The sequence below is a fragment of the Ranitomeya variabilis genome, chromosome 4 (genome assembly GCF_051348905.1).
Source record: "Ranitomeya variabilis isolate aRanVar5 chromosome 4, aRanVar5.hap1, whole genome shotgun sequence".
Lineage (NCBI taxonomy): Eukaryota > Metazoa > Chordata > Amphibia > Anura > Dendrobatidae > Ranitomeya > Ranitomeya variabilis.
In genome coordinates this window covers 686640212-686661983 of record NC_135235.1, presented here as the reverse complement: position 1 = coordinate 686661983, position 21772 = coordinate 686640212, and the positions used below count along the sequence as shown (strand labels likewise).

At 45.7% G+C, this 21772-nt stretch overlaps 1 protein-coding gene across 2 annotated transcripts in view; it reads left to right on the top strand.

Annotated features, from left to right (window-relative positions):
- Window positions 1–6573: 6573 nt before the first annotated feature.
- The window catches only part of LOC143767669 (uncharacterized), a 32379-nt gene continuing 17180 nt past the window's right edge, over window positions 6574–21772 (top strand). For both annotated transcript variants that reach the window (XM_077256144.1, XM_077256145.1), the window contains exon 1: window positions 6574–6630. In XM_077256144.1, the coding sequence (XP_077112259.1) occupies window positions 6604–6630 (27 nt within the window). In that variant the 5' untranslated portion in view covers window positions 6574–6603. The remainder of the gene's footprint in view (window positions 6631–21772) is intronic.

Genomic DNA, 21772 nt, shown 5'->3' with positions numbered 1-21772 from the left:
GGGGACATCTCCACAGCTGTCCATCCTGTTCGTGACGCCAAATTTTGGAGCACCCAGCCTGGGCCGTGGGGCACTCGGTACTGGGTCCGGTCGCTCTTAAAGGGGATGTCACGGTGGCTGCGACCCGGTCCGTGGCCCTCGGTGTCCAATTAAAGGGGAAAGGTCTTTTAAGGGGAATTGTGGTAAAGTCTGTTGTGACGCCACCTGTGGTGTTCGGTCAATAGGGGGACTGACACTGCTTTAAAGGGGTCCTCTGGGGGATGTTGTCGCAGCAATGATGGTAACGCTTCCCACAGGTGAAGCGGGGTCCCCAGGGGTCCTAAGGTGTGTGGCGATGATGGTTTATGCCAACGAATAAATGGAGGACACAAGTTGTAAAGTCTTTACCTGGTTTACTGTAGATGTAGCAGGCCTCAGTCCAGGGTACCAGGTACAGGTGTAGTTAGGGTCCGGCCGGCTTGAAGGCAATTGGGGAATCCCTCTCCCAGGTGAGGTCCGTAAGCCTTTCCAACTAGCGCTGCCCTATGAGGTCCCTGCTGCTTGAAGCTGTTTAGCAAAGTTCTCTTTTCTCCTGTCCTAAGACAGGTACCTGCATGACGGGCAGCTTGAGCCGTTTTTCAGGGACTCTATCATGCCCAGGGCTCTTCAGGTGCTGCTGCATCTCAGGTGTGGTGTGGGCCAATCACATAAAGTTCTTAGTCCTCCGATTCTGCCAAGTGTCCTACAGTTCCACTAAGGCCTTGGACTCCTGGTACTTGGCTGCTGCCCTCTGGCTCTGAGGGTGTCCTGCCACTGTTCCCCTGCTGAGCTCTGTTCCACTCCTGCGCTCCTTTCCTCAATGCTCCACTGCATGCAACAACCCTTCAGGTTCTCCTCTTCCCAGAGGCTGCAAATCCCACATGGCTGCTGGCCTCCCTGTTCCAGACATCCTTCCTTTATCTCTCCCTCCTGGAGACCAACTGTCTCCATCCACTGTCTCTGCCAGACTGTCTAACTCCTCCTCCAGACCAGGACATATGTCCATATTTGAGGGAAGCTCCCCTGAATCTGGGTCCTGAGCTCCCCCTCCTGGCCTGGATTCAGAATGTGTTGCATGTGTGTGCTTACCTGGTAAAGAGAATCCCCTTTGCCTCCATGCATGATATCGCCCTGCACGAAATGAAGCCAACATCACTGTAACAACTGGTTACCTGGGGTGTTACAATTATTGATGGTCATAATACTAGAAAAAAGCAACAATCTATATGCTGACTGTAAGTCACATAGACAAGACCACTATAAAACGTATCAAATTAACTACAGCTGCTTTATCTGAAGTTCCCCTCTTTATCTTTTGTTTTTTGTCCTTCTCTTGGTGTGATACAGTCAGTTCAATCTTATTATGCCTAAGTCCTTTTTGTCCACCCAATTCTGTCATGGATTTCTCATGATTAACAATTTTCCTGTTTTACACACTAAAATCTTTGATGTAATTTTATCATATGCGGCACTATTTTTTGGTTAATTAACTAATAACCATTGCAAATATGGGGTCTCACTGGTCTTCCTATGGGGCTAATTTATTCTTATTTTCTATTTTTTATTCCATACTGTAGCCCTTATTGGCGTTTGGTCCCCATCGTATGATCATCGGTATTCCCTAGCTTTGTTTTGCCAGCAGCGCTACAGGCAAACAGCCTAGCGTCTTTGGCTGCCTGGCGACACTCACTTCCGGTGTGAGTGCGCTCGACAGGAAGTGTGAGCGGCGCCATTTTTCTTTCAGGACGGCAGCTCCGCGACTAGGGTACACCGTTTTCTGTCGTAAGTGCGCCAGGCAGGAAGCGCTCTGTGCCCTCCTCTTATATGTCCCTTACCGGCATCTGGCCCCTACCGCATGATCGCCGTTATCTTCTATTTTTGTTCATCGGCGGCGCTATAGGCAAACAGCCTAGCGTCTTGGGTTGCTTGGCAACACTCACTTCCGGTGCGAGCGCACCTGGCAGGAAGTGTGAATGGCGCCATTTGCCTTTCAGTACGGCATCTCCGTTACTAGGGGACGCCGTTTACTAGCGGAAGCATGCAAGACAGGAAGCGCCTCGCGCTCTCTGTCTGTTGGCGTGTGACATCACCGGCATAGTGTATGCATCTAAAACGCGGGTTGCCATGTGGACCTCCTGAGTGGAAGTACGGCAGCACACCATAAAACAGTAGGTCTGTCTCAATGCTGCTATGGTTATTCACAGCCGCATAATGATTAAATAAGGGGAAGTGGTCATGACTTTTCCACCTCCCTTTTGCTATTTAAATACAAGCCCTATGTCTTTGCCACTCTCTGCAGGACAGCATAGAGGGTGGCAGGACTGCTTGTCCCTCCTTTCTAGCACATAGGCCCTTTTTCTCCATGCACAAGCAAGTCCCCTGAAGAATCAGCTTGAATGAAACGCGTCGGGACGTACCATTTATAGGGAGAGTGCAGGGCATGTGTATACAGGGGTAGCTGTGGACTGCCCTTGTAAGGGCAGGAGCATTGGGGATAGCTTACTGATAGCCCCATAGGGACTGACATAGGGACTGTCGTCTCTTCCCTCCGGATTTTCCCCTGATCAGAGGTTGTCTGGCGCTCCTCAGCCTACACCTAGGAACGGGTGAGATTGTTCCTTTTTTTACTATATGTACATAGCCACCAGTGGCATTGGTTATATTATATGCGTCTGCTACTGGCAATGTATTGTTTTTACATGTAACTAGGTATATGATGATGCTGAGTGTTATTTATGTATCCTGACTTCAGCTCTCCTACAGGATATATCCTAGTGTTATTTTGATTTTTCTAGAAAAATATATATAGATAAATCAATTAATCCTGTCAGGGGACAATTGGTCTTTATGGTCATCATACCACTTGTTAAAGACTTCTGTCCCAATTTTTATTCACTTGGGTGTTTGGTTTGGTTTTTTTTGTGGCTTCAGTTAATAAAAGTTACGTTTTATTTTTTCCACTTTTGCTTTGTTATATGGTCATAATACTAAGAACTGTTTTAAAATGCCGCCTAAAAAGCAACCATCTATTGGGCAAGTTAATCCAAAAGCTAAGAAACCAAAAATGTCTCAAACAGTTAAGACAAGTGAACAAAGCGAATACCAGCTTGAAAGGAAACTGATGAGACAGGCTGAATCAAGGAAAGCTGAAACATCTGAACAAAAGGATGAATGTTGTCAAAATGACGTAGGCAGGATGACCTGAGTTTGGAAGTGTTTCACTACGACCAAATTCAGGACTATAGGTCACATCTGACAGTCATAATAAGCAAAATGGACGTAATATGAGAACAATGTCAAACAAAGAAGTTTATCTTTAAATCTCCTGTTATGTGGTGGTCAATGGTAATGTCAGTTTGCCACCTCTACCTCCCGAACCACATTTTTCATACATTTTGGGAACAACTCATGAGTCTAAGCATTTACTGCAAATTATTAGGAGACACAATTCATCTTTCCAGATGACATCCTTTGGTACGACAGCTGGACTCAAGGAAAAAGATTTATGCCGACTTTTAATGTCAAGGGACAAATATATCACAAAATAGGTTTGATGTTTCCTGTAGCAAATCAAGAACATTTTTACAAATTTACTGTTTGGGAGATGAACAGATACAAGCTGAGCGACATTGTGAAGTTATACCTGAGACAAAAAGACATTGTTTTGAATTTGCAAAGATTTTCCATCAACACAATCAGTTAGTAAACCTTTATAATACAGCCTAAGGCTACTTTCACACTAGCGTTAACTGCAATACGTCGCAAATGCGTCGTTTTCCCGAAAATACGCATCCAGCAAAAGTTCTTGCTGGATACGTTTTTTCGTCATAGACTAACATTAGCGACGCATTTGCGACGCATTGCCAAACGTCGCGTCCGTTTTGCGACGCTTGGGCGTGTGGTAGCGGACCGTCGGGAGAAAAAAATGTTACATGTAACGTTTTTTGCTCCCGACGGTCCGCTTTTTCCGACCGCGCATGCGAGGCCGGAACTCCGCCCCCACCTCCCCGCACTTCCCCGCACCTCACAATGGGGCAGCGGATGCGTGGGAAAAGTGCATCCGCTGCCCCCGTTGTGCGGCGGAGACCACGCTAGCGTCGAGAACGTCGGCCCGACGCACAGCGACGGGTCTTTCCCGACGCTAGTGTGAAAGTAGCCTTAGGCCGGTTTCACATGTCAGTGGCTCCGGTACGTGAGGTGACAGTTTCCTCACGTACCGGAGCCACTGACACACGTAGACCCATTAAAATCAATGCATCTGTGCAGGTGTCATTGATTTTTTGCGGACCGTGTCTCCGTGTGCCAAACACGGAGACATGTCAGTGTTCGTGGGAGCGCACGTATTACACGGACCCATTAAAGTCAATGGGTCCATGTAAAACACGGACCGCACACGGACGTTCTCCGTGTGGCGTGCAGGAGACAGCGCTACAGTAAGCGCTGTCCCCCCCTCATGGTGCTGAATCCGCGATTCATAACTTCTGTGCAGCAGCGTTTGCTGCATAGAAGATATGAATAATAGTGTTTAAAAGAAAGATCTATCTGTCCGCCGCCCTCCCACCCCCTGTGCGCCCCCCCGCTGTTCGGAAAATACTCACCCGCTTCCCTCGTTGGCTGTCGCTGCTTCCTGTCCTGGCCGCCCCTTCTACTGTATGCGGTCATCTGGGGCCCGCCGATTACAGTCATGAATATGCGGCTCCACCCCTATGGGAGGTGGAGCTGCATATTCATGACTGTAATCGGCGGCCCCACGTGACCTCATACAGTAGAAGGGGCGGCCAGCACAGAACACTGCGAGGGAGGCGAGTATTTTCAGAACAGCGGGGGGGCGCACAGGGGGTGGGAGGGCGGCGGACAGATAGATCTTTCTTTTAAACACTATTATTCATATCTTCTATGCAGCAAACGCTGCTGCGCAGAAGATATGAATCGCGGCTTCAGCACCAGATGCTGGTACGTGTGGTACCCAGCACGGTGCGTGTGGTACCCAGCTATGTAAGACTTTTTGGTTATGCACCAGTTCAGACTAGATAGCTGTTCAGTCAGTTTTTCTATATTTACTATGTATTGCTTTTTCTGACTTGAACGCCCCGCCCTTCACCATGCTGTGATTATAATTACATCCAAACACATTTGGTTCTAACCTCCTCTATAAATACAGGCTTTACCATTTTATTAGCCATAGGTAAGTGTTCACACTAGGCAGACAGGTTAGTTACCCATTCGATCTGAGATTACCTTGACGTTTGGTGAATGGGCTCACAACATTTGGCCAAATTTTGTGCTAAAAATCTCATGTGTTTTTTCATAAATTTCACAAGCCATTATGCTGTTCATATTTCATGTATTGCACATTTCCTTGCTTTAGCACAATAAACTTGAGTGCAGCCATTATCTATTTGCTATGTAAGACTTTTTGGTTATGCACCAGTTCAGACTAGATGGCTGTTCAGTCAGTATTTCTATATTTACTATGGTACCCAGTGGGCACACGTGTGCCGCAAGTGTGCCACACTGATGTACACCAGAAACGTAGGGGCACACGGACACGGATAATTCCGGTACCGATTGTTTCCGGTACCGGAATTATCTGGACGTGTGGGACAGGCCTTATAAAGAATGCCAAGTGCGGAATATCAGGGTGTAATAAGAGCCGACAAGACTCCGGTTGGTGGCACAAAAGGAGATTTACTTCTCCCAGTGTTAGTGAAGGAGCTATTGTAAGGCTATGTGCACACGTCAGGATTTCTGGCTGAAGTTTTCCTGACAAAAACCGGACATTTCTGCCAGAAATCCGCATGCGTTTTTTGCGTTTTTTCCAAATGGATAGAATAGCGGGAAAAACGCGAAAAAAACTCAAAATTAATGAACATGCTGCTTTTTTTTTACCACGATGCGTTTTTATTGCGAAAAAACCTGAACGTGTGCACATACCCTAATGGTTGGACGGGACTTTCTAAGCCGAGATATAATTATTCAGAGACGGAGAGAACATGTTCAGCGTATTACAGAAACACATAGATCATATGATGCTCTGCAATATCCTATAATACTGTGGAATGGCCAAGATGGCGATCACTATAATCTAACAGACTGATCCCAACACTGCGAGGCCGACCAATAAACCAACCAATAAACCAATATCAGCTATGGACTTCTACACCTACCGAATAATGATCAGACAACAATGGAGGCAACTTTCTCATCAATGTGTAGTAGATCTGTATGCCAAGGTGGAGAGCGAGCGTCTTCTGTACATACAACTGAGCCAACAAACACTTACAGGGAGGCCATGCCCAAAGCGTGGTCTGATGGAGGATGGTCCACACTGGGACCTGACATTGCAGGAGGCGTCCATCACTCGCTTTCCACCTCATAAGATCTGGGGGGATCCAATCACTTAATGGGGGGAATTGTTCTACTTTTATCAACGTTACCTGTTCTTAAAGGAGCAGCACCAGCAGAGGAGCTGAATACTTCTCACCACAGCAGAGTCCTATACACTGAGGGTCCTGATCATGTGACCCCTGACTCCTCCCCTCCTGTGACCTCATCACAGGTCCTGTGCGCACAGAGCAGCCATATATGTGGAGTGCGGCTCTGAGGGTGGAGGTAGGTGGTGGAGTTTCTCCATTACTGGGCGCAGGGGACATTAACCCCTTCAGCATGGAGGCACCTTTGGGGTCTCTGTGTGGTGTGAACAGTGATGTAACACATAGGCGAAGCTAGGGTTTTGGTTCGGGGGGGGGGGGGTGAAGCTTCTGAGTTGGAGAATCTCAGCAGATGACCGCGCTGCTACTGAAAATAATCTCTATATAAAGACCAACACGGATGTTACCGCCATATGGTCAGTGGTAGATACCAGCCCTACAGAACATATAAGAGATCACAGCACAGTTACAGATGGTGACTTACCGCTGATGTTCTTTGTGATAGAATCGTTCATTTTTCGCGTCTTTTCCATCTGGCCCAGACCGAAATGATGACTTCTTCTAGCCAGGACTCGGCTGCAGAGATTACAACAAAGACACATTTCACTTCTCATATTCCAGCCCCATCACCATCTATTCCCAACCTGCACAACCTCCTCATCCTGCTGATACCCCAATACTGAGCCGCTGCTGCCGTATGTGTCCCTATTACTGCCCCCGATACCCCAATACTGAGCCGCTGCTGCCATATGTGTCCCTATTACTGCCCCTGATACCCCAATACTGAGCCGCTGCTGCCGTATGTGTCCCTATTACTGCCCCCGATACCCCAATACTGAGCCGCTGCTGCCGTATGTGACCCTATTACTGCCCCTGATACCCCAATACTGAGCCGCTACTGCCGTATGTGTCCCTATTACTGCCCCCGATACCCCAATACTGAGCCGCTGCTGCTGTATGTGTCCCTATTACTGCCCCTGATACCCCAATACTGAGCCGCTGCTGCCGTATGTGTCCCTATTACTGCCCCCGATACCCCAATACTGAGCCGCTGCTGCCGTATGTGTCCCTATTACTGCACCTGCTGTGTGGTCAGAGGTGTATCTAGGGTTTCTGGCACCCAGTGCAAAGAAGTCAGTTTGGCGCCGGCGCCCCCCCCCCCCCCCAGCACACATGCGATTTGCACACTCAGTCATGTACCCACGAGCTCCTCTCCATAATGCTCTCAATGTTCAGTGAAAAACTGAGAGTAGCAGATGAGAAGCTCATTGTCACAGGACCACAAGTATGAAAGTCGCATGTGAGTGAAGTGTCCATGTGATCACTACTGGAACCTGCAGAGCTGAATCCTGACATCGCAGCTTCTGGATTTCTGGATTCTCACAACGCATGCACTGCACACTTTTAGGATTTTTCCTGGCCGGTGGACAGTCATGTCAGCACAAGTATGTGATCTGTATACCTCTGACCACATTCCGACTAGACGTGCCCAGCCTCGCTCAGTTCATTTTTATTGAGTGAGGCCACACATGTCTAGTCAGCACGTGACCGCATGTATGCAAATCGCAGGCATCAGAGAATCCTGACAGCGTGCAGGGCGCATTGTGAGAAGTCAGAAGTCTGCAATCACAAAGAAAAACTGCAGACTTATTACAAACCTGGACATCCCCTTTAATGCTCCTAACAAAAATAAAAACATGAGAGTTAGTATCACAAATAACATTTACATCCAGGTACGTACCTTATAGATGACGTCGCCTCTGGAGCCATTCTTCTTTTCTTCATCTTGTCCAGATCCCATGATGAGTTTTCTCATCCACAGCCGTCTCTGCAGACCTCCATCTTCTCCGCTCTTTTGCAGAAAATCTCCACATGATGCCCTTAAAGATATAAGTGTCATTAAAATGCTCCTGGATAAAAAATTGCCCCTCACTACACTATGTTCCAAATTATTATGCAAATGACATTTTTCTCGGATTTTCCTAAATGGTCAGTGCAAATGACAGTAAGTCTAATAAAAGTCATCACCCATTAGAGTATACATCAAATTTTTTTTTAAGAAACCTCCCAGTGATAACAGTATAATCTCCAAAATGAATAAAAACTCAAAATGCACTGTTCCAAATTATTAGGCACAGTAGTATTTCTAAACATTTGATTTGTTTTAAAGAACTGAAAATGCTCATTTGTGGAATTTGCAGCATTAGGAGGTCACATTCACTGAACAAAAAAGCTATTTAACTCCAAAACATCCTAACAGGCCAAGATACATGTTACCATAGGAACCTTTCTTTGATATCACCTTCACAGTTCTTGCATCCATTGAACATGTGAGTTTATGGAGAGTTTCTGCTTGTATTTCTTTGCATGAAGTCAGAATAGCCTCCCAGAGCTGCTGTTTTGATGTGAACTGCCTCCCACCCTCATAGATCTTTTGTTTGATGATACTCCAAAGGTTCTATATAGGGTTGAGGTCAGGGGAAGATGGTGGCCACACCATGAGTTTATCTCCTTTTATTCCCATAGCAGCCAATTACTCAGAGGTATTCATTGTCATGCATGAAGATGATTTTGCTCCTGAAGGCACATTTCTGCTTTTTAGACCATGGAAGAAAGTTGTCAGTCAGAAACTCTATTTACTTTGCTGAGGTCATTGTCACACCTTCAGGAACCTTAAAGGGCCCTACCAGCTGGTTCCCCGTGATTCCAGCCCAAAACATGACTCCTCCACCTCCTTGCTGACGTCGCAACCTTGTTGGGACATGGTGGCCATCCACCAACTATCCACTACTCCATCCATCTGGACCGTCCAGGGTTGCTCGACACTCATCAGTAAATAAGACTGTTTGAAAATTAGTCTTCATGTATGTCTGAGCCCAGTGCAACCGTTTCTGCTTGTGAACACTGTTTAGGAGTGGCCGAATAGTAGGTTGATGCACCACAGCAAGCCTTTGAAGGATCCTACACCTTGAGGTTTGAGGGACTCCAGACGCACCAGCAGCTTCAAATAACTGTTTGCTGCTTTGTAATGGTATTTTGGCAGCTGCTCTCTTAATCCAATGAATTTGTCTGGCAGAAAACTTCCTCATTATGCCTTTATTTGCATGAACTCTGTCTGTGCTCTGTTTCAGTCACAAATCTCATCAGAGTATGATGATCACTCTTTACGTTTTCATGAAATATCTAATTTTTTCATACCTTGTCCAAGGCATTGCACTATTTGATGCTTTTCAGCAGCAGAGAGATCCTTTTTATTTCCCATAATGCTTGAAACCTGTGACCTGCATAATAATGTGGAACATCATTTTTGAGTAGTTTTCCTTTAATTAGAATCACCTGTAAAACTAATTATCACATGTGTTTAAGATTGATTTCAGTGATTCATTGAGCCCTGAGACACAATACCATCCACGAGTTTATTTGAAAAACCAAACAATTAAATCTTTATAACACTTAAATCCAATTTGCATAATAATTTGGAACACAGTGTATATTGTGTGCACAAAATATGACCCCCACACTGTCCCTCTTATGGTACATACTCTTCACACTGACCTCCCCTTTCCATACCGGCCCCATTTTCATACTGTCCTCTCACACTCTGTCCCCCCTATAGGGCCCAGTATTTATACTGTACTCTCTCATCACACTCCCCCTCCTTGGTATACTGTCCCCTCCTGGCTGTGCCCTTACACTGTCCCCCCCATGCTACACATGCACACATCCAAACACCCTCACTCCCCGTACTCTGTCCACATACGTTTTTCACATCGCTAGTCATACTGTGTCTGCATACATTCCCCATACTGTTTCCTCATACATGCCCCCCATCTCCCCCTTTGCTCTTCATTTTGTGTCCTCAAATCTCCCCCACACATTCAATCCCCCATCTCCACTCCAATTCTCCCCACACACAATAAATACCCCCATCTCCACTCACATTAAATCCCTTCCCCACAATAAATCCCCCCATCTCCACTCATATTAAATCTCCCCCATCCAATAATAAATCCCCCCATCCCCACTCACATTAAATCTCCCCCCATCTCCACTCACATTAAATCTCCCCCCCACGATAAATCCCCCCATCTCCACTCATAATAAATATCCCCACTCACATTAAATCCCCCCCTACCCCTGCACCTTCGGTGTCTTCAGCTCCACTGGAGCACTTACCACCGATCTGCGTCTCTGCCTCTGCTCTGCCGCGCAGGCGAGTGACATCAGTAGCGTGATCACATGACCTGATCACGTTGCTGGCGTCGCTCTGACCCGGCAGTCAGAGCTTCAATTGTATTTGCATCTCAGATGCAGTACAATTGAACACTGGGAGCCGGCGCGCCGCAGCTTCTCTGTGCTGGCTGTCAGCTTGACAGTCGGCACAGAGAACAGCTGACTCCCAGTGCGGGGGGCGGCAAAATGCTGCCGCCGGGGGGAGACACTGCGGACTGCCTCTTTAGGCGGCCCGACTGCGCCCCCCTGCTGGCTGCGCCCGGGGCACATGCCCCGGCTGCCCCCCCCTAGATACGCCACTATGTGTGGTTCTCTGTGTCCTCTAAATTATAAAGCATCCCACTATAATGTAGTAATGCTGGGTGCAAGTACCCTAGAAAATAGTGCCCACATTGTGCCCCCTAGAAAGTAATATTGCCTGTGTGCTCATCTCTACCCCAACACATCAGGCTCTCGCCTGCCATGGAAACCTTCTAAAGGAACCTGAAGACCCACCTCTTCCGACAAGCCTACAACTTGCAGCGATCCTCTGTCTGCTGAACCGCTGCATGACTCGCGGGCAGGGTCCTCTCTCCTCCTGTGCTTGTGTGTGTGCCTTGTTTTACTCATGTTTATTGTACTTGTCTATATTTGCCCCATTCACATGTAACGCTCCATGGAATAAATGGCGCTATAAAAATGTATAATAATAGCCATGTTGGCTACTGGTATTACTGTGACTGTCCGGCCTCATCATGTTATCGGGTTTATAGAAGGCCCAGTGACGCGATGCTCGGCACACCGTCCTCCTGTTATAGGAGGGAGCGCTTAGATTATTGTCAGCCCCCCTAAGTATTATAAAGTTGTATCCTTTAGTGTCTTTCATGTGGCGCTATAGGGTGTATTTAACCCCTTCACCCCGAAGCCTGTTTTCACCTTCCTGACCAAGGCATTTTTTTCATTTCTGACCACTGTCACTTTGAGGTAATAACTATGGACGCACATATAATCCCTTAAAACTTTACTTTTATTAATATAAAATATAAAACCCAGACCCAATGAAAAGGAAAAAAAATGATACCAAATTATTAGTCACAAAAATACAAAAAAACCTATTAGGGTCCTAGATACACCTGCTGCTTTCACCTGCCTGGCTGTGGGGGTTGGCACCCTAAGAATCGATTTTTTGGATGCCCCCACTCACCGCAGGCTGTCCCTCTCTCCCCTGCAATATCCCTCTCAATGCAGGTGGGAAAACAATATAGGGAAAGAGCAGTGGTGAAAAACCAACAACTATATGATGTAAGCCATAATAGGGACCTACATAGGTACCTCCATATAATCAGGAGGAAGCGATATTAATGATGCCGGATGCTGCATAGATGTAAGGATGATGCCTTACATCTATGCAGCATCCGGGATCATTAATATCGCTTCCTCCTGATGAACCGTGAGAGCGGGGAAACGCGTCGGGAAAAGACCGGCATACGCTAAGTTACTCTTATTACTCATTTAGAGATGTTTTTCTATGGTCACTCTATGGTGTTCTACTTGACCAAGAGCATCATATGATTAGATATGTACTGTGTGGGGGAGATATCGACACATGTTAAGTCATTATGACTATCTATTGAGTGGAATTTTCCCACTGCCATATTATTGGCTTTTGATTTGAAATATCATGTGTTGTTAAGGTACCATGACAGTTGCCATTTGAAGGCAATACTTTTTATAGGGGATTATATAAGTAGTTTTGCGTTGTGCCAATAACTTGATTTGATTATATGGAGGTACCTATGTAGGTCCCTATTATGGCTTACATCATATAGTTGTTGGTTTTTCACCACTGCTCTTTCCCTATATTGTTTTCCCACCTGCATTGAGAGGGATATTGCAGGGGAGAGAGGGACAGCCTGCGGTGAGTGGGGGCGCCAAAAAATCGATTCTTAGGGTGCCAACCTCCACAGCCAGGCAGGTGTAAGCAGCAGGTGTATCTAGGACCTTAATAGTTTTTTTTGTATTTTTGTGACTAATAATTTGGTATCATTTTTTTTTTCCTTTTCATTGGGTCTGGGTTTTATATTTTATATTAATAAAAGTAAAGTTTTAAGGGATTATATGTGCGCGCCTTTGATTTTGACTCCCATATATATAGTTTTTGTTGAGTATTTCTGTAATAACTATGGACACTTCAATAGATCCCACTGATTCTGAGATTGTTTTCTTCGTGACATGTTTTTACTTCATGATAGTCCTAAAATTTCTTCAATATGACGTTTATTTGTGAAAAATATTGGAAATGTGTCAAAGTTTGAAAACTTTGCAATTTTCAAACTTTGAATTTGAATTGATATATCACGCAAAATAGTTAATAAATAACATCTCTCACATGTCTACATTACATCAGCACAACACTGAAAACATTTTTTTTTTTGTTAGGACGTTATAAGGGTTAAAGGGGTTGTCCACTACTTTCAATTAACCCCCCAATGTATCCGCCCGGGGCCCCTGATGAATTGTGTGATTACCTTCCGTTGCCATTTTCGCCTGTGAGCGGCGCTATTCCAGCGGCTGAGTCTGGGTCACGTGACCCCCAGGCTGCAGCCGCGGCTTATTTCCGCCGACGTCACGTCAATTTTCAGACTCTGGAAATTGACGTGACGTCAGCAGCAGGTGTGAGCCAGCCTCACAGTCAGCAGTCACTCATCAAGGCTGCCTGCGGGGCTGTGCTGGGGGCGGGCGGGGCTGTGCTGGGGGCGGGGCTAGGCAGGGAATCCACTATGTGATGTGCGGGGCTCTGCGTGCCGGCGCCGGTATGTGCGGGCCGTCGCCGGTATGTGCGGGCGGCGCCGGCCTGCACATACCAGCGCCGGCACGCAGAGCCCCGGCCCCGCTGCCTGCGGGGCTGTGCTGGGGGCGGGCGGGGCTGTGCATGTGCTGGGGGCGGAGCTAGGCAGGGAATCCTCGATGTGATGTGCGTGGCTCTGCATGCCGGCGCCGGTATGTGCGGGCGGCGCCGGCCAGCACATGCCGGCACGCAGAGCCACGGCCCGCACATACCGGCGCCTCCCGCATATATCGGCGCCGGCATGCAGAGCCCCGGCCCGCACATACCGGGGCTCTGCGTGCCGGCGCCGGTATGTGCTGGGTCTGCTGCGGGGGTGGTCTTTGGGGTGTGTGTGTGTGTCTCTGTGCAGGCTTCGTCCGATGAGACTACAAGTCCCATCGGGCTCTGCCTGCTACAGTGGCAGTGAGTGACACATTAGCCAATGATGGGACAGTAGTAGTCCCATCATCCGGCTAATGTGTTGAATGTAAAAAAAAACAAAAAACACACATATACAGTGCATACACACATACAGAACATGCAACATGCGACGACATGCAGCATGCGACAACATGCACCATGCAACAACATGCAGCATGCGACGACATGCGCCATGCGATGACATGCAGCATGCAACAACATGCGCCGACATGCGCCATGCTACGTCATGCAGCATGCGACAACATACGACATGCACCATGTGACGACATGCGCCATGTGACGACATGCAGCATGCGACGACATGCAGCATGCGACGACATGCAGCATGCGACGACATGCGCCAATCGACGACATGCGCCATGCGACGACATTCGCCATGCGACGACATGCAGCATGCGACGACATGCAGCATGCGACGACAAGCGCCATGCGACGACATGCAGCATGCGACGACATGCAGCATGCGACGACATGCAGCATGCGACAACATACAGCATGCAGCATGCGACAACATGCGCCATGCGTCAATATGCAGCATGCGATGACATGCAGCATGCGACGACATGCAGCATGCGATGACATGCAGCATGCGACGACATGCAGCATGCGACAACATACAGCATGCAGCATGCGACAACATGCGCCATGCGACGACATGCGCCAATGCGACGACATGTGCCATGCGACGACATGCAGCATGCGACGACATGCAACATGCGACGACATGCAACATGCGACATCATGCGACATGCCGCATACAGTACATACATACAGTACATACATACATAGACATACAGTACATATAACATAGATTACATACTCACCATCACTTGTCGCTTTGATCCCCGAAGCCATTGTCATCTGTAAAAAATATTAAAATAATAAACAAACAATATACGCCCTGATCCGCAGAAATCCAATTAAAACGAGTGTTTCTCGACGATCTCCCGTGGAGAGCAGGAGCATCTGCTGATGCGACCACTCTCCAGGGGCTCCAGGAACACAATGAGGGGAGGCAGGTATCCTTCCACAATGTATTCCCCACAATGTATTCCTACGCCCCTGTGAGAAAATAGTCCCTAGACTCACTTTATGGCATTGCTGTATGAGACATTTTCCCATGCAGCAATTGGCATAAAGTGACACTTTGAACTCAGGTAACCTCAGTAATGCACTGCAGGAGCCATTGTCTCCTGTCAGTGTGTCACTGAGAGTCCTATAGAGCAGTGACATCACCCGATGTCACTGTTCTATAGGGGAGGTCGTCGTGGGACACTCGTTATTAATTGGACTACGGCGGACAGGTAGTATACGGTTTATTATTTTACGTTTTTTGCAGGCGCTGAAGTATGGTAAGTATGGTTAAATGAAGAATATTAAAATACTTTTTCCTACTGTGTGCGTGTTTTATTAACCCTTTATTAGTATTGGATTAATAATGGATAGGCTTCTTATTGACGCCTCTCCGTTATTAACCCGGCTTAATGTCACCTTACAATAGCAAGGTGACATTAACCCCTTATTACCCCATATCCCATCGCTACACGGGAGTGGGAAGAGAGGGGCTAAGTGCCGGAATTGGCGCATCTTACAGTTGCGCCATTTCTGGGGCGGCTGCGGACTGGTATTTGTAGCTGGGGGGGGGGAAACAATATCCATGGCCCCTCTCTAGGCTATGAATATCAGCCCGCAGCTGTCTGCGTAGCCTTTCTGGCTATAAAATATAGGGGGACCCCACGTCATTTTTTTTGGGGGGCCCCCTATTTTAATAGCCAGTAAAGGCTACACAGACAGCTGCGGGCTGATATTCATAGCAGGCTACAAATATTGGCCCCCGGCCGTCGGCTTTCCCCCTCTGGCGCAGAAAATTGTTCGGGAGCCCATGCCGTTTTTTTCAGTTTTTTTATTAAACACTCATTAAGGCCTGTTTCACACTTGCGTCGGTACGGGTCCGTCGCTATGCGTCGGGCCTACATACTGACGCACGTTGTGAAATTTGTGCACGTCGTGGGCAGCGGATGCAGTTTTTCAACGCATCCGCTGCCCATTCTGAAGTCCGGGGAGGAGGGGGCGGAGTTTTGGCCGCGCATGCGCGGTAGAAAATGGCAGACGCGAGGGACGTGCCAACGTTGCACGACGGACGCGACGTGTGGCCATCCGCCGCGATCCATCACTAATACAAGTCTATGGGTAAAAAACGCATCCTGCGAGCACATTTGCAGGATCCGTTTTTTCCCCAAAAAGACGGATTGCTAAAAACGCAAGTGTGCAAGTAGCCTTAGGATGCTTTCACACTAGCATTGGTAAGGGGCCGTCGCGCTGCGTCGCTAATAAAAGTCTATGGAGAAAAAACGCATCCTGCAGACAACTTTGCAGGACGCGTTTTTCTCCACAACGACGCATTGCGACGTGCAGTGCACGGCGCTAGTGTGAAAGAGGCCTTAGAAACATCGGCCTTTCTATTATATATCTATGGATATATCTATCCATAGATATATGTAGAGATGGATATATCTATAGATACATAGATGTTTCTATCCATATATTTGGCTGCTTTCACACATCAGGTTTTTGCCGTGAGGCACAATCCAGCGAGTTTTGAAGAAAACGGATCCATTTTTTTCCACCGGATCCGTTTTTTTCTCATAGAGTTGTATTAGCGCCAGATTGCGCCTGATGGCCACACGTTTCATCCGTTTTTTACCGGATCCGTCAAAAAAGCTGTTTCCGTCGGATGGAAAACACATACAGAGGAACGTTTTTTCTGTCTGACGAAAAAACACACAGCGACGGATCCGGCAAAAAAACCTATGAAACTGAGCTGTGAAATGATGAATCCGGCCTTGGAATCTGTTTTTTCATGCATTTTTCCATTCAAATCATGCACATTTTCCGTTTATTTACTTATTTCCAAAAACGGCATTAAAACCGCGCATAAACTGCACCAAAAACTGCATCAAAACAGCACCAAAAACTGCATCAAAACTGCACCAAAAACTGCATCAAAACTGCACCAAAAACTGCATCAAAACCTGGTGCAGTTTTGGTGCAGTTTGCAGTTTTGGTGCGCTTTTGATGCAGTTTTTGGTGCGCTTTTGATGCAGTTCTTGGTGCGGTTTTGATGCAGTTCTTGGTGTGGTTTTGGTGCGGTTTTGATGCAGTTTTTGGTGCGGTTTTTGCGCAGTTTTGATGCAGTTTTTGGTGCGGTTTTGGTGCAGTGTTGATGCAATTATGGTGCGGTATTGATGCGGTTTTTTTTTCTTCAGTTTTGATGCGTTTTTTTATGCAGTTTTTTGCACGGTTTTGATGCATTTTTTAATTCGCTTTTGTTGCGTTTTTTGTGTGGTTTTTAGGCGTTTTGGTGCATTTTTGAAAGGTAAATAAAGATGTATTATTGAACAAAAAAAAAAGATTTGTGATGTCATTATTGTTCAACCTCCTCTTTTACATTTGTCCAACCCACACTCCATTAAACACACAGACAGATAAATGATAGATGAAATGGATAGACAGATCTACATATAGATAGATCTATAGATGCATACATCTATTCATATATCTATCTGTAGATGTGTCTGGATAGATATATGTATTGATAGATGTATGGATAGCGTAGGGTGCGTGTCCACTGTCCGGATTACATCCGGATGAGCTGCAGATTGGATGCTGCGTACTTGTAGTCCCATCGGATGATGCTTGCACACACACCCCAAAAGACGCCCCGCACACACACGAACAGCCCACAGATCCCGCACACACCTGAACAGTCCCGCACAGCGCCGCACACACACGAACAGTCCCGCACAGGGCTGTGCACATCTGAACAGTCCCGCACACATCCGAACAGCCCGCAGACCCCGCACACACCTGAACAGTCCCGCAGACCCCGCCCGCACACACATACACGCACATCGTCACCGCCCACACACTTCCATCCTCCCGAGCTGCTGCGTTTCTCGGACCCACATCCGCAGCAAAACTGCAGATCTTTTTTACATCTGCGGTTTTGCTGCGGATGTGCCCAACTCAATGAAAGTCTAAAGGTGCAGAAACGCTGCAGTTCCGCACAAAAGAAGTGACATGCTGCGAGAAAAAAAAGCTGCGTTTTGGTGCGGCTTTTTCCGCAGCATGTGCACAACAAGTCTGCGGCTCCCATAGACTTACATTGGTTGTGCACTACACTGCGGATTTGATGCAATTCAGTGCGGCGAAAAACGCTGCGGATCTGCAATCAAATCCACAACGTGTGCACACAGCCTTAGCATTTAGTGACCCTAGCAAAAAAGCCAAGCAAAAAACAAGTGTGGGATTGCACTTTTTTTGCCATTTCATTGCACTTTGAATTTTTTTCACATTTTATGTTACACGACATGGTAAAACCAATGATGTCGTTCAAAAGTAGAACTTGTCCCGCAAAAGATAAGCCCCCACATGGCCATATTGATGGAAAAATTATGGCTCTGGAAAGAAGGGGAGCGATAAACGAAAACAAAAAAGCTCCAGGGGTGAAGGGGTTTAGAAACATGGATATGGACATATCTATGGAAATAGACATAGATATATCTGTATGTATCTATCTATCTATCCATCCCATATCTATCTATCTATCTATCTATCTATCTATCGATCTATCTGTGTGTAATGGAGTGTGGGTTGGACAAATGTAAAAGAGGAGGTTGGACCGAAATGACATCACAAATCTTTTTGAAGCTAGAGGAGGGAGGGGTTGGGTGTGTTTTGGAGTGGGTGTGGTAGGTTCGTGCTTAGTAGCAGTGCAATGCATCATGGAACTTGTAGTATTAGAGCACAGTAACTCAGGAGAAAGGAAGTTGTCGATTAACCCCATGAGAGCTGAATCCAGCACTGAAGATGTGCTGCTACAGCATGATAAAAGGTAATATTGCTAAAATAAAGACAGTGGATGTTTTCAGTGGCACATAATAGCAAGATTTATAAAAAAAAAAAAAAAAAGGTTATAGTAGTGGACAACTTCTTTAAATTTGACCAGCGATTTCTTATTTTTACAACAAATTTACAAAGCAATTTTTTTAAGGACCATATCACATTTGAAGTGACTTTGAGGGGCCTATCTGACAGAAAATACCCAAACGTGACACCATTGTAAAAACTGCACCCCCCAAGATGCTCAAAAGCACATTCAGGAAGTTTATTAACCCTTCAGGTGCTTAACAGGAGCTTCAGCAACGTGGAAATGAACATTTAACTGTAGTCACAAACATGATCTTTTAGCACCATTTTTTTTATTTTCACAAGGGTAGCAGGAGAAAATGGAACACAAAAGTTGTGCAATTTCTCCTGAATACGCTGATACCCCATATGTGGGAGAAAACCACTGTTTGGATGCATGGCAGGGCTCGGAAAGAAAGGAACACGGTTTGACTTTTAGAACAGAAAATTCTACGGAATTGAGAGCTGACGTCATATCACATTTGAAAAGCCCTTGCTGTGCCTAAACAGTGAAAAAAAAACATAAGTGACCCCATTTTGGATACTACAGCTCTGGCAAAAATGAAGAGACCATTGCAGACAGTTTTATAAAAATCAGCTTCTCTACATGTCTGACAGCCATTCCATTCCAGTGTCAGTTGAATTCCAACCAGAGTACACCTCATTCTACTTAATGTGCTTCTGACTAGGTGATCACTTAAACCAAATCTTATTTAACGAAGGAAAGGATAAATAACCCTGCTGTGGTGTTCACAATCCTCTTGCAACAGGACAAGCTGGATGGCAAAACAAGAGTAATATCCCAAACGTAATAGGAATGAAAAAATAACTTTTAACCATGCCAAAGGAGTTGAAAAGAAAATTCTTGAGTGAGGAAAAGAAGGGCTCAATTATAGCTTTAATTGCAGAGGGACACAGTGAACGTCATGTTACCTCCATCCTTAAAATTTCTAAGATGGCAGTCCATTACAACTAGGTCAAGCAGCAGACATTGGGGACAACAAAACTACAGACCGGCAGAGGGTGAAAATGACTCTCCACTGACCGGGGTGACCGCCATCTTATTCAAATGTCACTCAGCAACCGCAGGATGACATCAAGTGACCTACAAAAAGAATGGCAAATGGCAGCTGGGGTGAAGTGCACGGCAAGAACAGTTCGTAACAGGCTCCTAGAGACAGGACTCAATGATGTAAAGCTAGAAAAAAGCCTTTCATCAATGAGAAGCAAAGGAGAGCCAGGCTGAAGTTTGCTAAAGACCATAAGGATTGGACCATAGAGGACTGGAGTAAGGTATTCTTCCCTGATGAGTCTAATTTTCAGCTTTGCCCAATACCTGGTCATCAAATGGTTAGACGGAAACCTGGAGAGACGTACAAGCCAGTGTCTTGCACCCACTGTGAAATTTGGTGGAGGATCGGTGATGATCTGTGGATGCTTCAGCAAGGCTGCAATTGAGCAGGTTAACCATCGCGAAGGACGTATGAATCAAGCCGCATACAAGGTTATCCTGGAAAAACAGTTGATTCCTTCTGCTCAAGCAATGTTCCCCAACTCTGAGGACTGTTTTTTTCCAGCAGGACAATGCGCAATGCCACACAGCTAGGTCAATCAAGGTGTGGATGAAGGACAATCAAATCCCTGTCATGGGCAGCCCAATCTCCAGACCTGGACCCCATTGAAAACCTCTGGAATGTAATCAAGAGAAAGATGGATAGTCATAAGCCATCATACAAAGAAGAACTGCTTACATTTTTGTACCAGGAGTGGCATAAGGTCACCCAAAAGCAGTGTGAAAGACTGGGGAAAGCATGCCAAGATGCATGAAAGCTGTGACTAAAAATCATGGTTATTCCACAAAATATTGATTTCTGAACTCTTCCTGAGTTTAAACATTAGTATTGTTGTTTCTAAATGATTGTGAACGTGTCTTTTTTGCATTATTTAAGGTATGCAAGCAATGCATTTTTTGTTATTTTGACCATTTCTCATTTTCAGAAAATAAATACAAAATTTATTGCTTGGAACTTCGGAGACATGTTGTCAGTAGTTTATAGAGTAAGACCACAATTTACATTTTACTCAAAAATATGCCTATAAAGAGAAAAATCAGACAAACTGAACATTTTTCAGTGGTATCTTAATTTTTGCCAGAGCTGTATACTACAAATAAAACCATTATAAGGACAAAACCACAACCAATATTAAAATAAATAAATAAATATTTTTTAAAATTAATAGTATATTTAATAGTATGGAAGGGGGAGGTATCAGAAATACAGAGTTTTATTGATTATTTGAACAATGACTGTTTTAATCTGAAATTCACTTACCAACATCATAACGAGACTGTGAACTTATTAGATATTAGTTTATCTGGCTATGCAGATTAAATAGTATCTGTAACACCGTATAAAAAAAATTCTCGGAGGTAAATAGTATTTTACAAGCTTCCTCTTGTCATGCCCTTCATGTAATCTATAATCTTCCAATTGGTGAGATGATTCACCCAATGGAAGATCTATCACTGTTCCTTCTACGCTCGCTAGATACACTTCTCTTTTTTTGCTTGCATACTCCATAAGTGACCCCATTTTGGAAACTACATCCCTCAAAGAATTTATCTAGAGGCATAGTTTTATAGTAATGATTATAATGTTTTTGGTTTTACTAGTGTATGAATTTATAATGTGGTGTTATGTGTAAGATGTGTGGAGTACATCAGATTGCAAAAGTGTGTTGGGTCAATAGGGTAAAAACTAATGTTATTAATTTATGGACATGTGATACGCTTTGTAGCAATCCTTAATTTGAAGACCAGGTTTCTCAGTGCAGGTTTCACAATGGTAAATTGTGTCCTTTCAGATTCCCCTCT